The sequence below is a fragment of the Euwallacea similis genome, chromosome 16 (genome assembly GCF_039881205.1).
Source record: "Euwallacea similis isolate ESF13 chromosome 16, ESF131.1, whole genome shotgun sequence".
Lineage (NCBI taxonomy): Eukaryota > Metazoa > Arthropoda > Insecta > Coleoptera > Curculionidae > Euwallacea > Euwallacea similis.
This window is the reverse complement of record NC_089624.1, coordinates 3,888,262-3,909,631: the sequence shown is the minus strand read 5'-3', so window position 1 is coordinate 3,909,631 and position 21,370 is coordinate 3,888,262. Positions and strand designations below refer to the sequence as shown.

Sequence of the window (21,370 nt, the reverse complement as noted above, 5' to 3'; positions counted from 1 at the left end):
AAGATTCCATAAGGAAGAGTACATTTGGCTAATTCACTTTTACCCTCAGTTCTTTATCCTGTTGGATCCTGTTGATGGGAGACTTCGTTTTTGTACGGATCTCCTTTTGTCATGTGTTCATTTCAGGAGGATTTCATTAGTGGTTAAAAAAAAGAAAATTCCTGGGAATCTTTTTCTAGCTCATCCTTCTTTCAAATTAGACTACTCAAGTTAATCTATGGTCTTTTTGAACGGATATTGGACACAACAGGTTCGCATCTTCCGTAGATTATTCGGGCTGATCCTCAATTGTCTATTCCTAAGTAGGCAGAGTTTCTTTTGCCAGCTGGAAGCTTAAAGAATTTTCTAGTGAAACTCTGGATTTTACTGATTTTCTCCGCATAAATACCTGGTAAATTCTCAACTAAATTCGAATGACATACATTACTTCTAACGGGTTACATGGGGCATGGGAATCAGCAGAATGGGATTCTTTGAGACTTCTTTCGTTTTAACTCTTTTATTATATTTTTTCTTTTTTAGGAAGAAGCTCTCTCTAATTTATTTATTTTTTTATTAAATTTCCACTTCTGCTACCATTTTATTGCTTTGGCGCCTTATCATTAATGTTGGGTCCCACAAATAATGATGTACTAAACATAAATAGAAATCTTTCACTCAAGTCATCTCACTTCGACTTGGACCATAACCGTTTCGAGTCACCTGTATTTGCTTCAAAAAGTGTTATAAGATAATATAACCGAAAGCCGGCAATGAGTGTCAGCCATTCCATAAAAAAAGCGAGGCACAAATGGGGATTAATTTCCCCATTACGAAGCGCTATGCCAGATTATTGAGATACCTTTCGCTGTAATAGCTTCAAATGGAAAAACAAATGTGTAGTTTAAATTCAACACGAACCCCAAACTGGTTTTGCTACTCAATGATCATCAAAAGGGCAAATTTGGCACGTGAGTGAAAGTCTGTAATTGACTTGAAAGTGTTACGTTTTTATGACCTTTGTTCAAGGAACCTAATAAACAACAATTTGAGAAAACTACCGACGAGTTTAGCACAAAACTGAAGTTGAAGTACTCGTAATTGCCTGTTTGCGTGGAAACACGGAACTCTCTCCTACTGATTGATGATCAAAAATTCAAACTGTGGCGAGAAGTTGCGAAAACGAACTAAACTTTACCGCGAATTTCCGCCGAATACTGGCTGTATTATTCAGTCTTTTGGCATTGAAGTTTATTATTTTCTACTGTGCTTAGATACTTCAAGGCGATTATTTTTGCGTGTTAAAACCACCCCTCAAAGTCGATATTTCAAATACCTGCAAACAATCTTAAACTTTAACGACTCACGTTTAAATTTATTTAATTTTGAAACAGTGGCAGACGATTTTATAAATATTTTATTAAGATAGTCTAGTAAGAGAAAGCGAAGTCGGAAAATGATCAAATCAATAACCATAATATACATACGGGCATAATTCTCCTGAAGGGCTTGTAAAACGCTCTTCATTTTCAAGAGCATGCACTTTTTCCGCCCTGATTGATGATCAAAAATTAAAAATGGAATTGAAAATGTAAAAATCAATTTAATCCTTACGGTTGCCAGAGGAGTCAAAGCCTCATTTCGCTTCATATTTGACTGAGCTATTGGATCCAGGGTCTGGTTTTCTCATTTTCTGCAATGCGTATTCGCAGGTTTTGATTAAACGTTTCAATCATGTGTGGCTTAATAGTACGTTCAGCAGTTTCCGCAATTATTTATTCAGGAAATATTATTATTGGAGTAACTTGTATATGTCTTCAAGTTGAATACAGGGTGATAGTGGAGCACAAAAGAGAAATATCTAAGACTATAAATTATTTACGAAGTTGTTTCGAAATTTGAGTAGGATCGTGTATTTTCCAAAATAATTCTAAGTAATTTTATAAATGACCATAAAATTTACCAGAAAAGTCCATAAAGTTTTCAATTATAAGTACCTCGTTAAGCAAACTCCCTTCCAATTTTCAACTACCTTCTTAATCTTCTTTGGACATTTTTTGTACTTTTTTGGTTTATAGGCTCTTAAAACGCGAGCAATGCAACAAAGGGCGGTCCGAAAACCGTTGCCCAGTGAAATAAAAGCCGGATCTGTGATAGAGAACTTGGCCACGACGAGACGGCTGGCCGAGACCCATCTGGGGGCGACTACCATTGAGGAACCCGCCACGAATACAGGGTCGGGCTCAGGGGATGAGGACGATGAAATTGTCGAGGCCGAGTGTCAAGTTATATCCAACGACAGGAGTACCGAGTTCATATTGGCTACAGTCGTCGAAGAAGCAGCGTAAGCATTTTCTTCTCTCTCTCTCTATAGAAAATAGAATTTTCCTCTCTCATCCGCGAAAGGAAATTGCCACTTTACCTCCTGCCGGTACAGCAACAATAAATTCGAAGATTTCAAACTCTCCCAGGCTTTACGTTGGCTGGTTTTTCTTATTGATATACCAATACATAGTGTGTACTAGAGAGTATTGTACAGATATCACCATGATGAAAAAGATAAAATTAAATCAAATCTAGTACAGATTCTGTTGTCAATTTTTAACATTTTCTGAATATTATAATACTTTTGTAAATGTTCTTTATTAACAATTCCGTCCGCACCTTTTATGGTTGGTTAGAGGATTGTTGGGTGAAAGATATAAACTTTTGAAATTCAACTCGAAATTTCCATTCTTTAAGATCGTTACTTCGGGCTTCAAACAAGTCGCCGGAGAAAAGTGGTACATTCCTCCCTTAAAATGTAAATAACTATTATTTCATATTATGTAGTAAATTCATTTGTTGCGTATTGAAACTGGAAAATCGGCAAAAAGCTTTCGGGCATTTTTTTTGTTAGTTTCTTAAAGAGTGTCCTCTCGTTCAGATCAGGTATTACAAGCACAGAACCATAGACAGCCCTGTGCAGCAAAGAAACAAACACAAACCTATCTATGATGCATCGAGAAGGCGTATCGAAGCACATTAAGCTATGTCTTTTCCTAAATGAGAAGAGCTGTGATTTCAGAACACCTGAAAAAATAATATACACCAAATTCCAAAACAGTTATGTTTATGGTGTAAAATGCTATTTCATATTAAATTTAATAAAGCAATCATATTGAATTTCAATATGAATTTACATTTATGTATTTATGACATTGCATTTATGATTATGAACATATTACAATTTAATGTAATGAAGCATGAAATGCGTTTCTGATGAGACAGGTTAATTGCGTGACCTTTATCACGTAAAATTAATATTGTGTCTTAGATTTCACTAGTATATAGTTTCTTTCTCTTTGCTTTTTTTGAACTGTAGTGAGTGATTTTTTATTGCCTATTATTTCTCTTCTAATCTTCACTAATGGATAACTACCAGTTTCTTAATATAATATTTTTATTAATTAGCGATAATTTTTTCCAGGAGTAACTAAAATCAATCGTACATACTGTTTATAACTTTTGGTCTAAGTTTCTCTCTCTAGGAAGAGGCGCGACTTATTGTATTGCAACACGCCTACTCTATGCCCTCTAGATAACTCTGTGCTTGTGCGAGACCATGTGCTTAGACTAAAGGCTTTCGAATGCGTTCTCTCTGTGACCTTTAGTCCCAACAACAAAAATTCTAAGTTTCTCAGTATACTCTTTCATAATTTGATATGTCACAGATGTACCTGAAGGCTATCGGGTCAAACATTTTCCAGAATCTTTCAGAAGCAGAGAGTTAACTTCAACTCTCTAATCAAAATGTTTAATAACAGTCTGAACAAAATTGGCTCAAACGTTTTGCAGAAATTTCGAAAAGTCATTCTGGAGATTCTTTCTTAGATCCTTAGAAGCATTCTCATTTGTAAATCGAGATAATGGATACGGAAATGAACAGAACAATTAATTCAACGCATCAAATGCTGCCACACATTGACAAATTATTGTTATCGTTTATTATTCGGTAAGGTATGGGCCCCTTAACATCACAATAATACGTTTCAGCTTCCTATAGTAATATTGAGTTGATTGACATTGACCCTATCGCCCCAATCAAGAATCGACTGGAATGCCTAACAGGATCATTTTTATTGGCTGCTGTATTGATCATTAATCATCCTCAATATATTCGATATTCCGGCGATTTCCAATTTTCAAACGTCTTAAGCCCTAAATGATCCTAATTTTATGGCCATTGCCGTGTGAAATAAAGCGATTTATTCGGTAGTTGATAAATGACAAAACCACGTTCCGTATATATTTTAAAGTACACACAATTTTATTTTATTTTATTTTGAATATTACAAGTTTTTCGAAGTATCGGTATTTGCAGTCGTGTTCCCAGCAATTGGGTCATAAATTTGCCGTGTAGAAGATTAATTAAAGGGCTCATTGAACGCATTGTACGTGTCTACGTCTCCCCTATATGGACACATCAAAGTGTTTTTGATGCTGGATCCAGGTTTGCACTGTAACATACAGTGAGCATAATCGCATTGTATCCAATCCAGTGCTTTGTAACTTAGGACGTGGTTTTGCAATTACCATGGTTAACTCCTCTGAAAACGGCCCTTTCAGTGGCATTTCCGAGATTTCTAATTATTACTTTAATATTTCTCTTCTAGGATCGTTCGGAATAACGATTCAATAGCAATTAACAATAAGATGTAAGTGGGTAGACACTTTAGGCACCACTGATCTGCACTAGATACACCTTAGATTTTAGAGGAATGCTGAATCATCCTAAAACATACCCAAATGAACAAAAGACCCTTCCTTTCCTTATATTAATTAAAATCTAGTTCTAAAGAGGAGATATTTTCTTAGAGATTTGTTCACCAAATGAATATACGCTCCAATTAAAAGCGGCGAAGACTATTCTAAATGAAAATTACTCGCGGGAGACTTAAAGGAGAGCCAACTTTTCATGGCAAAATTCAAGTTTTTACCTTTGATGTTCTTAAGAATCCTCTGTCTATTCCATTTTGTGAAAAACTAATGAGGAAAAGGACAAAAATGCTATGACATAATGAATGTTCGAAAACGTGAGATTCGCAGTAATGCCAATGGAATCAATGATCTAACCTTATAGAGCATTTTGTTCTAATACTGTTTTGAGGCAAATTATCAGCTTAAATCCAAGAAGGAGCACGAAAAACGAAACTGTATACAGAAGTTTCAGGAACTTTTTCACGATTCTGTCTTCAGAGTTTCATGCATTTTTTTTAACTTAAAAAGTTTAAATCCACTAGTTACATCAGCGAAAATAATAGCAGCGCAAAGCAGTATCTAAAGCTCTACCAGGTTCACTTAGTTTTGTTAGTGCTAAAAACTCAAAGTTCACGTGAATGTAGTAGTAAGTAGTAATAAGGAGGATATTGTCGCTATAATAAAGGCACAGCGTTCTTTGAATAGTTACATCTGGGACAGGACCTCAGCCAAAAATTGAAAGTGTCCTTTTTCATATCTCCCATAAACTTTTTTCAGGTTTTAATGGCCGTCAAGACTCCTCCAGACCCTAACAGTTTTTTACCTCAACGTCTTCATAATGTCTTACATACCGATCTGAGATATGGTCATGAGAGTCAGATTCGCGTTTTTTCGCTTCTGGCCTCTTTCCAAATCTGGAAAGCGGCGTTTAAAGATATTCTCTTTCTGCTATTAGTACTCAATTGTCAGCATATCGCAAGATCTCTTCAGACATATTAGAATTTTAATTATCCCTTTGACTTGCCCTTCTGGCGGTTCTCGTTAAAGCGGATATCTATCTCACTGCATCAATTTATAATACCCATTTCAAAACCGGTATAGAAATTTAGCTCTGGCTTTTTCGGATATCTCAGCAAAGCCCCAACTGTTCTGTCGTTATTTAGAATATGAAGCGGGTTGCTAAATAAACAAAGCGCACGTTCAAGGGAATTTCTCTAATAGTTTCGAATGGGAAACCGACTAGATGTCGACCTCGAAATGTTCCAGAACGGAAATCCGCACCTCTAACCAGAGCAGATTAAACCTTGTACCATTTTAATATGTGCTGGTTTCCATACATACGTAACATCTTTAATAAATAATAATCTCAAAGCATGGATGGGGCAAGTTTCCTAGTTTATAATTTGTATAGCCAGCAAAGTTCCGGAGATGCGAGCGTGGAAGTGCATAATTGTATGCAATTTCCGATTAATAGAGTTGCTTTGTTGTGGGAGTTAGGTATAATTTAAATGTCGTTTTAGGTTAGATTCAGGAATTGATTGTACTTATTTTGACGAGCAGAGTATGCAAATGCGGTTTATTTGCGATTTTACATGCGTCATTTATTTCGCCAAGGGGTGTGTATCGATCATATGCGATTATGTATTCTCGAATTTAATTTACTTAGAGATGTAGAACTAGCAGGATCACTCAGTTGCTCAATTAACTCAGATCAAGTTAACGTGTAAATGAGGCCAAAGCGACCTCTCTAGCTTAGTTGCACATCCGAAGAAATAATATAATTTTCAGAACTAGGGTGAAAATTAGGTATCTCCCAAATAATCCAAAAAAGTCTGTCAAGCCACTCTGGAATACATAGCTATATGGAGAATTGTCATGAATTTGACGTCATAGATGGGGAGAAAAATCCTTCCAACACCACGTTAAAAATTTCTTAATTGAGCCTCTCTGCATCACCAAAATATCCAAAGAAATAATTAATTTCCCGTAGACAATTATCCTTAAAGCTATCTCTTAAATTTATGTCAAAAGATATTGCCATTAAGTAACTATAAATTTTAAAAATAACTGACCGTAAATAATAATGAGGTAAATATCAACGTCAATTTGACGTAAATGAGGGGCGACCTACCCTCCAAGTTTAAAAGATTTTCTCGTGAAGTGTTCATGGATATCAGACTAAATAACTTTGAGTTCGTCAATCGGCTTAAAACTATTCTCAACTGCAGGATATTTCATTTAAAGTACTCTAAGCGATTATCTCCGAAACTAAATTTAAAATAAAAAAAAGTTTCAAACATACATTGCTTGTTATGAAAGGGGACATCCAGTGCACATAAGCAAATTTTTATTCGAGTTCATTTAAAAGGCATTTCAAGGCCCACTTTGTTTTTTTAAATTGGCACTATTTTTTTTGTTAATTTGCAAAGACATTAAAAAATTAAGTTTTTTTTGCCGGAAAAGTATTTTTCTAATACTTCCCGTTTTCAGATGTCAACACAATTGAAGTGGCACATTTAAAATAACACTAAACTTGAATTACAAAAAAAACTTTATTAATGGTAAATACAAATTCACAGATTCTAAAAATTAACCCAAAATCCTAGTAAAAATTATTTTTTAAAACTTATCTGTTGATTAAATACCTAAAATGTTGATCTTCCACATCGAGACATCGATATCTATAAAAAAATACATTCTAGTGAAAACATACCTTTTTTGTTCAACTGATAAATGTTTTATAATAATTTTTATTATGATTTTAAGTTCATTTTTAAAATCTGTGAATTTTTATTTTGCATTAATAAATTTTTTTTCATAATTTAAGTTATGTGTTATTTTAAATATACCACTTCAATTTTGTTGATATCTGAAAAACAAGAAATTTTAGAAAAAAAACTTTTCCAGCAAAAAATACTTAAGTTTTTAAGCTCTTAGCAAATTTATATTCAAAAAATGAGTGTTCTATTTAAAAAAACAAAGTTAGCCTTGAAATGTATTTTAAATGATTTTGAGCAAAACTGTGCATTGGACGTCCCCTTTCATAACAACCAATATTTATTTGAAACTTTTTTAAATTTTAGATGTGGTTTCGGAAATAATCGCTTGTATCATTTTAAATGGAACACCCTGTATATTTCCAAAAGTTTCGTCATTATCTTAAGTGAGGTAGTGGTGAATTTAATATCAGAAAAGTTTTGTAAAAATTGTATTCGTCATTGCAAGAGAGACTATAATTTAAAAAATATGTTCCAACTGCTTCTTGGAAGTGAAAACGAAAAGGAGGAATCTTTACCTACCGTCACAATACGCAGTTCAAAAGCCTAAAGAAAAATGATTCTAAATCATCTAACAGAGTTTTAGGACCGAAAATGGCTAACTAACAGCACCTGGGTGATAATGAAACGCTCAACAAAGCTGGACTAACTTCGGATTTTAGAAATAGAAGTTTGGATTGGTGTCCATTTCCATGGAAATGTTATGCTCATGCTAAACTTACTATTACTATAATAATTTGGTTTTTAGTATGTTGGTTTAGCATGTAGTTCTCTAGATGTTAATGAAATTAAGTCATGCAGGTACATGTATTCATATTAGATCCATGCAGTTGCTTGTGCTTCCTCGCAACCTATTGATTAAAATATAGCCCCGAGATAACTCTATTTCCTACTATAAAATCTCCCGTTTCATTTTATTTTCTGAGTGCTGCACAATGGACAATCTTCATATATATCATTTGCGGTTATTACATAAATATCCAACTTGTATATTCTCCACTTGCATATCATGTCTCTACATTTCGAATACAGCGTCTGGTGAGTAGATTATTGCGAGTTTAGTTGCCCATAAAATTCGCTCTAAATGCATAAAAGTTTAATTGATAATTTCAACATCAGCATTAAAATTCGTTGTTTGTATTTCAATATAACCTTTTTAAATCGAATTTCCTACTTTTGAAATATTGCACTTTATTGTTTGTTTGCATGCCATTCAGGGATTGAATTTTTAGGTTTTTTTTTATTCGGTCTCTTTAAACTAATATTTTAAAAGTTATACTGTCAGGGTGCCAATTAATCTCCCCCATTTGCATTTAAAATCCCTGAAATGTTTTTGATTTTTTTTTTATAGTGAACAATGTAACGTATTTAACAAATCATTTATTTGAAAATCGATTTTTCTATTTCATTTCGTAACATTATTTGCACGCTGAAACGCGCCATTGTTCAAGCAAATTTTACTAGTTTTTTTTTTCAGTTTGGACCCAAATCGTAGTTGAATAATTGCAGGTTTGTTGGATTTGCTCGTTTAGTTTATCCTTTAACTCAAATGGAATTTGAACTTATTATCGGTACATTAATTTACCTTTTTTCAGCCGACTCAGGACCCCCGTTTCCAAATCTCCGTTTTTAATAAATTAGGCCTAGAATTGCCTAAGTGAACCGGAAAGAGCTTTAATAAATTGAAACCTTGTTTATGGCAAGTGAATACACATATTCGGGGGCTCATAAAATATGGAACCGAACATTACCTCGTGCCTTTCCACCGGAACTGAATAATAAAGTTTCGGGGCTAAATCGCGACCCTCATAAAGTTTACTTGTGCAAAATAAAACCGCAAACAATCCCGATCTAAAACGCAATATAAATTTAAACAGGAATGAACTTGAATTTACTACGAAATTTAAAGTGGATGCTGTTACGTGAGAACTGGCATGGGATTCGCCATGTATAGTTTGCAGTTTGAGTTTTATAATCAAAACTTCTAAATGTTTATCTGCTCTCTTATTCACTTATTTGAATATGGAGATATGACGAAAGTTGGTGTTTATGACGATGTTATCGAAATTATTGTCTCATTATCATACCGTAGTCGTAAAACGAGGAAAGCGTCGCCCATAGCATAAAACTGTATAGCTGAGCTACATTCTTCGGGGAGAAATCCAGGACGTAAATATCCTGAGGCCTAAACTGAATACTCGTAACATCGCACGTCATGCAAGCCGACTCAGCTAGAAGATCATTGAATTTTATATTTCAGACTTTTGCCTATAATATATCTAGCAAAGATTACTTAAGTTGTATGAGCCTTGATAGAGCACGTGATGAATTATCCTACGGTTTCAGTTGAAAAATGCTCTCAGATTGACTCCTGAATGCTAAGAGTGTGATTCTGTCAAGCTTATTTTAAAGATGATTAGATAGCAATGCTCACCCAGATGTCTGATATATTTCTTCTGGATGTAAAGCATCTGTGTAGTCGATATGTAAAACATCGAACAGAAGAAGACAACTAATCATTTGTTCAAATTTACTGTTGACGATGAACTATTTGGATGGTGCAGAAGGATAGATGATTTGAGCCACAGAAAAATTCAATCTTTTTGGAGATTGATTTTCACGAGAATCTCTGTCTACCAGAAGGTTTCAGCGAGAAATTCGAATGTTCTTCAAGCTTAAAGAAGACCAACCCTAAAGAAATTCCCAGTGTAATCTTTCCCCTTACTTAATGATTTCCTAGATCGTACAATAGCAGGAAATTAGATCAAAATTGCAACATCTTTTTGTCGATCTTGATTATGCAAAGATAAGCTCCAAAGAATGCCTACTGTTATACAAATAAGATATTGCATTGTCCCTCCACTCAACCCTCTGGAACGATTTCATACCTTAATGCTACCCTTCTACTTAAATGTTTAGTCAAACAGTTAAAGAAATATCTGACTTAAATTATAAGACCAAAAAGAACTAAACCACATTGATCTTTATTCCAGAATATCTAGCGTAGTAGCCAGTTTGGCAACTCCCAACAATCTGGGTGACCCCAATGGAAACAACGATTCAGGTTATGCACAAAGCCAGGCCGACAGCTTAGCCCCAGATAGCCCTAGAACTTTAACATTCGGAAGCAGCAGAAGCACCATGAAAAGAAACGGAGCCTCAGTGGATACAGAACTGAGGTAAGGCATCAAGCCAAGATGAAATTGCATTTCCATTGAATTCGAAAGAAATATCATAAATCGGAAGTTTTTGTCCTAAACAAGGACAATTATCCTGAAACTTTTACCAAACTTATCACATCAATTGAACCGTTAAAACCCTGTCTTGAGTGTCATTTGTGTTGTAGCCTGCAGACATATTACGAAAGTTGCCTTATTAAAAACAATACTGTAGCTGAAAGCTGTTAGAAGTTCTTCGTGTACCCTTGGGAGATAAACTGAAGAGTTTTCCGCGATTGAACCAGTTTTTCATTTTACGCTTTTAATTTGTTTAGCTCATTGCTTTTTTTTGAAGTTGTTTTCGAGTGCTTACAAACATTTATTAAAACGGTTTTGTTGTGCTTTTGAAGCGCTTTAATCAGCATGAAAGATCGCAATAAATACTGCGAGAAGTAAGAGAGAATTCTCTAGTTCTATACTACATCTTTGCAATTTGTGGACTTATTTTCCACTTTTTGGTCAACTTTTCCTATAATATTGCTATTTATGAAAACAAACAAGTTGAAAAAATATTTATTCATTTAACAATGCTAAAAAGGAAGTGTGCATTGCGCACTAGGCACTGCTGCCGCATTATCTGAAGGATGATCCTCGTAAGATGATCCACTACCTTATCTCAAAAACCGTAAAGTCTAGGAAACAAAGTTTAATATAAGCGTTATTCAACTTTTTATGAAATTTTATTTTTGAATATTTTTAAAGTTACAGGGTGTTTTGTTATATTTTATTTCGGATACTAATTCTGCTTGTAATTATAAGTATTTTTTGTTATTACACAATATGAAATATTTTTAGCGGTTTTTGAATAAATTCAATTTAAAGTAAAAATCGAAGGAAAAATAAGATTCCGAAAATTCTCAATAAATTTACAAAGTATTAATTGAATCGTTTTAAAACTTGTCCAATTAAAAAAGAAAGGTGGTTCTACTAGAGTATATTTTTACTTTTTGAAAAATTTTATACAGGGAGTGAAAAAATATTCAACATTTTCACGTTTCAAGTTCCTCAAACTCATTTTTATTTGAAAATGGATTCTTCTTTTAATTCCCTTTTAAATGATATATAGGGTGTATCAGAAATAAGTACGTTAATTTTAACTGGTGGTAAATCTCGTTAAGGGCAACATTTCTTCTATGTACCATTTTCCTCGAAAACCAATTTTTCATTCTTACATTTCCCTCCTTAAAATTCACGACACGTCAATGATGTTTGTTGTAAAGTTAGCATTATTTTTCAGAAAAAAGGGTTGGAGGTTGTGAAAAAAAGTGTGGTTTATGCTGCTCCAATAAATACAATCGAAGAGTTAGAATAACGCGTGAAACATGGTGCTATATCGCTTCGAAATAATCCAATAATGTTATAAAGGTTTGAGGAGTCATTTCGTCGGCGGTTGCAGTATTGTTTTGAAAATAATGGTGGTTATTTTGAACACCTTTTATGAATAAAGTAAGTCGAAAGTTTTTTGTATTTGCTTAATGTGTATTTTTTTGTTAACATAAAATTCTACTTGACAATATGAACTTATTTTATAAGTAAATCTTGTATTACAATTTAAACAATGAATCACTACTAATCATAAACATTTCAGACGTTAATAATTCGATGTAGGTACAAAAACTTGCCAACCTTTTTTGCGATTGTTTTTGGAATGTGTTTATTACTCAGTTGAGTAGGTCAACGCCGAGTAATGAAATTTGTCCAAAACTATTTTTAATTTTGTCTTGATGATGAAGGATGATCGAAAAAAAAGTATTAAGGAAAGTTGTTGCCCTTGAAGAATTCTACCACCAGATAAATTTAACGTACTTATTTCTGATACACCCTATATATAGAGGGTGTCCCACTAAGATGTTCGCGGAGGATAACTCAATAACTATTAAGCTTAGAGAAAAAGTGTAAAGACAAAACAGACTTTATTTTTTCAACACTACAAACTAAAAATATTTTCGTTTATACAGGGTTCGGCATAAAGCTTGTGCAATATGAAACTTCTTTATTTCAAATGGAACACTATGTATATTTTTGCACTTTTAGATTCCAGGCATTAAACTGATCAAATAACTATTACATTTCCCTACACCTAAACCTAACTGTTTTTGAGATATTTTGATTTAAAAGAAAAAAATTGCCAAAACACCATTCCATTAAAATGTAAAACTCTTAGCTGTTATCAAAGTTGGCTTTATGAAACTTTGTCGACATGTTAACCAGACATAATAGATTAGGTTGGCAGGAAAACTTTTTATAAATATTATACAAGATGCCCAAAAAAAAATGTCGCATTTGAAAAACTTTGAAAGCAGAAAAGTCAATTATTTTAAATGAGACACCCTGTATATTTACATGTCATTACATGTCTGGATACTAAATTTAATTCTGAATCGATTTCTATTAGGGATCCCTATGTCTAAAATTAACGGTTTTGCCATAATTTGCGTTTTTTTTATTATTGGCTAATAATATTCCGAAATATCTTAGTTGCCTTGAAAAAATATGGCTCGTTCCCCGCGCTAACAAAAATTAAAGTAAAAAAAAACAACAAAATTAATATATTAAGTATATTTTGACAAATGTTCTATATATCCACCATTTTGTTGTGAGTAAATACGAATTCTTTTTAAAAATGAATCATGTACCTTTCTTAAAGTTTGCACATCAATCGCCTGGATTATAGTTCTAATTCTATTTTTCATATCTTCTTTTGTTGTAGAAACAGTTTTATACAATTCTTCTTTTACATATCCCCATAAAAAGAAATCCAATTTAGTTAGGTCAGGCGATCTAGCTGGCCAATTAATAGGTCCTCCCCTTCCTATCCATTTATTTTCAAAAATGGCATTTAAATATTCTCTTACTGAATGACTAAAGTGTGGCGGAGCCCCATCTAATTGCAGCCACATGAGTCTAATTGTTTCTAATGGTAGTTCTTCTAAAGACTCCTCAAAACCATTTTGCAAAAATTGTAAAAATGTATCTCCATTAATAGAATTTTCGAAGAAATAGGGACCTATTATTTTAGTTCCAAGAATCCCTGCCCATACGTTCAATGTCCACCGATGTTGATGATTCAGGAGCTTAAAAAAATGTGGATTTTCTTTATAATAATAATGAAAATTATGTTTACTTACAAATCCATTGCTGTGAAAAGTTGCTTCGTCGGTAAACAAAACCGTATTAAAGAAGTTCGGATTACGCTGATTCTCTTCTATGGCCCAATTACAAAAATTTAATCGATTAACAAAATCATTATTATTAAGCTCTTGAAATAACTGAATATGGTATGGATGAAACTTAAATTTTTTTGCTATCCTATTTATGGTAGACTTGGAAATACCAGTTTCTAAATCCAGGCGCCGGCAAGAATTATGAGGGTTCTCAATTAAACTTTGAAGAACTAAAAGTTCGTTTTCTTTATTTCAAACGTTTTTCTTCCTCTGGTTATTCTTCATGTAATTAACATTTCCCGTTCTCTCAAATCGTTCTTTGAGCTTGTTAAAATTTGAAACATGAGGTAGTGATCGTTCGATGTTTGGAAATTTTTGCCGATATATCTTATTTGCTAATAAGCAATTTCCGTCACTAGTTCCAAGCGCATAGACCATTTGTGTTAATTCATTTTTAGAAAAATTCATTTTTTTAAATCAATAAATAATTACTAATCAACTTATTAAGCCAAAAAAATCAACTAATTAACCAAAAGTTAAAGAAATGACAAATCAATATTTGTTTGCTTAAACTGAGATAGTCGTTTGTTAAATAATATAAAATGTCATTTATAGAAGCAGCCATATTTTTCCAAGGCAACTAAGATATTTCGGAATATTATTAGCCAATAATCAAAAAATCGCAAATTATGGCAAAACCGTTAATTTTAAGCATAGGGATCCCTAATAGAAATCGATTCAAAATTAAATTTAGTATCCAGACATGTAAAAATATACAGGGTGTCTCATTTAAAATAATGGACTTTTCTGCTTTCAAAGTTCTTCAAATGCGACATTTTTTTTGGGCACCTTATATAATATTTATAAAAACTTTTCCTGCCAACCTAATCTATTATGTCTGGTTAACATGTCGACAAAGTTTCATAAAGCCAACTTTGATAACAGCTAAGAGTTTTACATTTTAATGGAATGGTGTTTTGGCAATTTTTTTCTTTTAAATCAAAATATCTCAATAACGGTTAGGTTTAGGTGTAGGGAAATGTAATAGTTATTTGATCAGTTTAATGCCTGGAATCTAAAAGTGCAAAAATATACATAGTGTTCCATTTGAAATAAAGAAGTTTCATATTGCACAAGCTTTATGCTGAACCCTGTATAAATGAAAATATTTTTAGTTTGTAGTGTTGAAAAAATAAAGTCTGATTTGTCTTTACACTTTTTCTCTAAGCTTAATAGTTATTGAGTTATCTTCCGCGAACATCTTAGTGGGACACCCTGTATATGCTATATATCTAAACTGAAGAAAAAAAATACTTATAATTAAAAATAGAATTAGTATTCGTAACAAAATATAGGGTATTTCGATTAAAAACGTGTATTTTTGTCACGCTATCGTTTTCTGGACCACCCTGTAATTTCTAAAGTATTAAAAAATAAAAATTCATGAAAAACTGATATAGCTTTAATATTATGTTTTTTTTCTATACCTAACTTTGGTTTTTAAGATAAGGTAGTGGACCACCCTGTACATATATTAGACTTAAGGACAAAATGAAGAAAGCTGATAACACAGTGCATTTTTGCAGAATAAAACACTTACTTCTTTCACCGATTTCAAGATACCGAATTTGAAATTGTAAGAATAAAATAATGAAAAATCAACAAGTCTGAAATCTGCTCCCTAATTAAAACAAACTTGAGTTCCTAACATTTGAATTGGTCCATTCTTTCTGAATTGCATATTAGATAATTGAGGTGAGTGTACTGTTCTTTACGGTTAAAATGACTTTAATTCTTGTAATCATAATCGTAAGTAATCGGCTGGTTAATCCGCAAGTTCTATCCCATAAGCTCATTAATTTTCCCTAAAATTTATTTGCCTCTAAAAAATCCTATTCAGAAAATTTACCCTCAAATTTGACGGCTTTCCCCCAAAGTTAAAGTACTGATGCATAGCTTTTTCACTTAATAAACTCGAGTTCTTGCATTAATTCTTGTGTGAATTATTTAAGCAATTACTCACCCAACGTAAAAATGGTTTTGTATACGACCTCAGCAGTAAAAGTAGCACTTTATTGCCTAAGTAGTAGATATGACATTTTAGTCTCTACTGGGTGTCATTAAGATATAGGTTGTTTATATATTAACATCAATATATTAATACTGCATATTTTCACTCTATATTTACATCTTTGAAGGGAAGTTAAATAAAGCTGATTCTAGATTATTGGCATACGAAACAGCTACTTTTTCCAAATTAAACCCATCTTAAATCTTCAGCAGTTTAGAATACCTCCATAAAAGTCTTGCGTGCAGGGTGGCTCAAATTCGATGATTTTACGGAGTATTTCAACTATTATTGAAGTTAAAGGTATATAGATTTCGCACTCCTGTGATCGATTTTTATTAAACGAAAGAAAGCAGCAACAGAAAAGTCATTACTAACTTGGTTTTAAAAACAGAGGGTGGTCTTTAAAACTGCATTTTGGAATCCTCCTCTGTATTTATTTCCAACATCAAGAAAGTAAAAACCCCCTCCTGGTCACGAAATAGCTCGTCATGTTACGGTAATTTTAAAAAAAATTGAGATTAAGAATTTCCTGTATGAAGGGCAAAGATGTAATATTTTTCGAAAATATACTTGCACGTACAAGGTGGATTAAAAAATAGTGTCAAAGTCTTATTTTCTTAGTTAAGTTGCAGGTAGCTGACGGGTCAATGTCGGTCATAATAAAAGGTATCTTAGAGCGTTTTACATTATCGTCAGGGTTCTCTATTAATTCTATTTATAACTTAAAATCTCATTTATTGGGAATACATTTATGGAAAATAATATTATCAATAAATCACCTATTTTTCAGCTGGCATCTTTCCAACTCAAATCTAATATTTTCGAATACGCTAGAGCATAAAATAAGGAGTGATAGCTTCAATCTCTTCATAGAACTGATTTTAAATTGATTCAAATTATGGCAGTAAATTTACGAAGATTACTTTTTTCATTAGCAAAGTTAAACAATTATATCTGAATATGCTTTTGGGATATAGATAAAATAAAAGTACTAAAAAGCTCTCGGAGGCTTACTTACTTCAGGTTTCCACTACCGCAGTGTAATCAGATAGTAGTCTTTGGAGCTCCATTTCTATCAGGAATCAAGTAGTGCGAAAAAGCTTAATATCACGACAAACTTTACTATTATTGAAAGGTCAAGTTCAGCATTTATTTTGCAATTATGTAATTTCATTTTCAAGCCAAGTGAAGAATTTCATAAAAATAGTAAACTATTTCACTTCTTGAATTTGTAGTCCTTTTCTCTTCATTTCGATTTTGACTTTTATCGCAATAAACTTTACAAAGGTGCGTTGCAAACGTATCGTCGACTGTGTACGATTTTTCATAGATTCCTTTTCAACTTTATAATTTCTGTAGTTAAAAAAAAACAATTTCTCTCTCAGTATTACGTATATATGTGATTTAAGTTAAGTCTTTATTATGATTTAACAATATCTTCAATGTAAACTCTACAACGGTGCTTGATAGACGCAGGGTTATCTGCGTTACACAATTTTTTAAAGATCGCTTCTTACCATTACACTGTCATTGTTGTTTTGAGTTATTTTTCAATAAACCAATTTTATTAAACTCATATATTATTGAATTAACGTGCGATTTAAGTTGAACTTTTTATTGCGACTTAACAATATCTTCACAATAAACTCTGCAAGAGTGCTTGACAAAAGTACTGTCATCTGCAGTGGCAAAGAGCGTCGCGTCGGCTCCAAGTGCTTTCGTGTCACTTCTAATGGAAAAATCTCAAGATAAACGAGCTGGCTTCACCTTTCCACGCTCCCATAAACAATATTTCAATGCAAACTTCTATATTTATTCGCGGAACTATTTCGTATATTCGACCGAAACCGAGTGTGCCATACAAATTTCATGGAGTGTCATTTGTCATATTATTTCAGGACGGTGGCGACGATAAACTCGAGGACGGCAAGCGTGAGATCGATAGGGTCCAAAAAAGAGAAAAAAGCGACTGCCGCAGCCAGATTTACAATTTACAAAGTAAACAAAGCCAGCAGGAAAAAGAGGGAAAAGTCGTCCGCCAAAAGGGAAAGGAAGGCTACGAAAACGTTGGCTATTGTGCTAGGTAAGATCATGTTTTCCTTATAACAACAGAGCTGGTTTGAGGGCAAAATCAAACCATACAATTCCCAACACCGCAACAAGAGTTTTATATTCAGAAAATTCTTTCGTTAACCAGTTTCTCTGTGCCATTTGTCATACATTCCTTAAGAAGTAACTGTCGATAATCTGAAAAATCATTAGGACGCATTCCTCAAAATAATTGGAATAAGCAAACAAATAGATTTGCGACAATTGTATAACCTAGAAGTATCCAAACTTAATTAATTAAAACAAATAACAATCGCGAAACTGGAACACCGACAATAAATTGTTAATATCTCAAAAACTCCGATGTAATTTAATGAAAGTTGGCAGGATTGTTATAGGGAATTGTACCAAACCGAAATAATTCTTTATCAGAACAAAAATTCATATTCTTCCTCTTATCTTTGTCTCTCTCTTCATCCATTCTTCTATTGGGAGTTACTTGCATCGTTTTGCCTTTAATTCCCAACGATATCTTCTTTATTCAATTTAAGGATTTCGGTAACTATTGATAAAACGTCCCTCCAATCTTCTATATATCTAAACAGCTACAATTTCAATAAATTCTTCACGACAAGTACGCTCAAGTTAACACGTTTCAATGATTTTTGTAAATTTTTATTCCGAATGTCTTCAGCTGCTTTCGTTTTAGTAATGGATAACATCTTTTCACTCTTGGATTTGCAACATTTCATATGTCATTTTAACGACAAATTCTGGAAATTTTTCCTCGTACAAGATGAAATGCTTCACTTAATCCTAAAATAAGCGCGACTTTTGCTAGAAAAACAATTTTTCCTTCTTAAACATGTTTCAATCGCAATACCACCGTTTAAAAATCATTTTTTTTGTTCTCCTTCAGCTTTATTTTTTGGTTTTGAGGGCAATTTAATACACCACTTATCATAAAAAATGCAACATATAGAATTAATGCATCAAATTCAACCAAAATCGGTAAACGTATTCAGTTATAGTAGTAGTACAGTTGATCAAATTTTACATACAACACCGTGCGTTACATACAGGAAGTATTAGAACCAATAGCTATACTATACATTCAATGCATTGGAAACGTGTTTTTCCAGCAAGACAATGCACGGCCGCATATTGCTCTTGTAACTATGGCTCATCTATAACCCCACAATGTTAATGTGCTTCCTTGGCCTTCACACTCTCCTGATTTTTCCTTCATGGAACACATATAGGACATGACAGGAAGAAGAGTTACTACACTGAACGTACTTTAGCAGGGTTACGAATTGCAATTGAAGTTTCTTGGGCTACACTACTTCAAGGGAAAGTTAACCATTTGCTTAGAAGCATACCCAAACGAGTTTCTGAGGGCATAAATTCACAAAGTGGTTATACACATCATTCGAATTTTAAAGACTTTCTGGACTACGGTTCACTCGCAAATTACATCATTTACAATATTTTGTACAGTTTTGTCAATATATTTACGAAATTTCATAAAACTACGCGAATTAATTTTACTTTTGAAATTTTTATGATAAGTAGTATATTAACGTCTAGACTATTTTAGAGAAGGATTTAACACGACATTTTTCAAGTTTAAGTCCAGTTGTAGTTTTAGTATAGGTTAATTCTCTTTACATACTCCTTCATTTTCTTCCTCACGTAATTTCTAGTCGAATGTATTTATGACTTCTCATTAGAAACCCAATTTATGTCCCATTGATTTGAAAACTTAAGCTGAAATCTGGAGGCCCTATGGAAAAAGAAAAAGGGTAGGTTAAACTTTTTTGTAGACCAACTTCGACGAATAATATAATCGAAAGAGAGACAGAGATTAACTTCGTTAACCACGTCAGGAAGTTCTCAGAAGTTCTTGAGCATCAGCGGAAAATCTCCAGGTCGATGAGATTCGGCAAAGTTTGGGATGTCATTAAATTTCAATTTGACTTTTTTCTCAAAATAACTTTTCGCGACATTCGTATGTGGGTAATGTAACCGCATTGTCTAGTAATTTAACACAGGATAAAAGAGATGTGACATTAAACACACAATTTTACGGCTGTTGAAGATCAGGACGACAATCCGGGGCAAAAATCTAAAAGATTAGGTTTAATAGAACATTTAATTATGTTTGTTTATATCGTTTTATATCCGGGTAAAATGTCAACATAAAAAGGAAGTAAAAATCTCGGTTCTATTGCAGCTATGGCGAAATCTTTCCGAATCTAAAATAAAATAAATCTTTTTATTGCATGAGTGTTTGTGATACATTAGGTGTCGTTTTTCACCGGGATATTCGTGTTCCCCACGTGCTTGGACTTTGGATGGGCCTTTATTGCTACACTTGTTTTTTATTAGCCCCGAATGGGTTAGTAAATCTTTTCTAATTTTTCCAACTTCTGGGTCTACTACCCCTTTGATCCCAACGGGAAAGTGGGAACTTTGAGGTAAGTGTTTTTGGGGATATTCTCAAGTAATCGCAACAGGTTGCAAAATAGACGAGAGTCATAAAGATATCTTTTTGTATTTATTCGGTCTTTATAATACTACAGACAAGTATTTCTAGATTTTCATGAACTCATTAGGAAGGAGCCGCATTGTTGTAATTAAAAAATTCGGATTATAGAAGAAAAAGTCTGTGCATTCAATGCATTCAAAGGCCCTTTGTTCGGTCTTCTTTAAAGACTTCAGTTTGAGAATTAAGACCCTCAAAGGTAGCTCAGGTTATTATGCATCTCCAGTGTCTTAGACAAGAAACTAACGATATTCATTTTTTGGGGGTTATTCCGGAAAATATAAAATATTGAATTATCTTGTAGCTGGACGAAATATAATGAGGTCAGATTTATCCAAAGAAAAATGTCAAAATTATATGCATCAATTTTAAAAAGATTTTGAAAAAAGCAACAATTTAACAGGAGGAGTGGAAATGAAGAAAAGACCCATATGGAAGAAGGCATCGTATGTAATTTTTCGAGAATTTGCCTCCGCTTTGAAAACACCATTGTCTTTAATAGAGTATTAATTTTTTCTCAATTATAAGATGATATTGAAATAAAACAAAGGCGTATCAAGAAAAGTGTTGGAGAAAATACCAAAACCAAAAAAAAAAAAATCGATTCTCATTAACTTACCTCATCTCTGAAAACGAAGTTACACCAGTGTTTTTAGAAAAAATGATAGTAATTGCAGAGGAAGAGAAGAGAAATCAAAGAGGGAAAAAAATCAGATACCAAAATTAAAAAACGTAAAGAGACGAAGAATGTAAGACAGGTAGTGAAGAAGAAACAAGTGAAGACCAAAGCCGAAACAGTAAAGCAAAACGAGGCAGAATACAAA

At 33.1% G+C, this 21,370-nt stretch overlaps 1 protein-coding gene across 2 annotated transcripts in view; it reads left to right on the top strand.

Moving 5' to 3' along the window:
• The window catches only part of Dop2R (dopamine D2-like receptor), a 153,073-nt gene that overhangs the window by 130,268 nt on the left and 1,435 nt on the right, over positions 1-21,370 (top strand). The window contains exons 4-6 of one of the 2 annotated variants that reach the window (XM_066398010.1): positions 2,058-2,323; positions 10,490-10,675; positions 17,848-18,032. In XM_066398010.1, coding sequence (XP_066254107.1) covers positions 2,058-2,323; positions 10,490-10,675; positions 17,848-18,032 — 637 coding nt within the window. The remainder of the gene's footprint in view (positions 1-2,057; positions 2,324-10,489; positions 10,676-17,847; positions 18,033-21,370) is intronic. The other variant, XM_066398011.1, reaches the window with a different exon arrangement.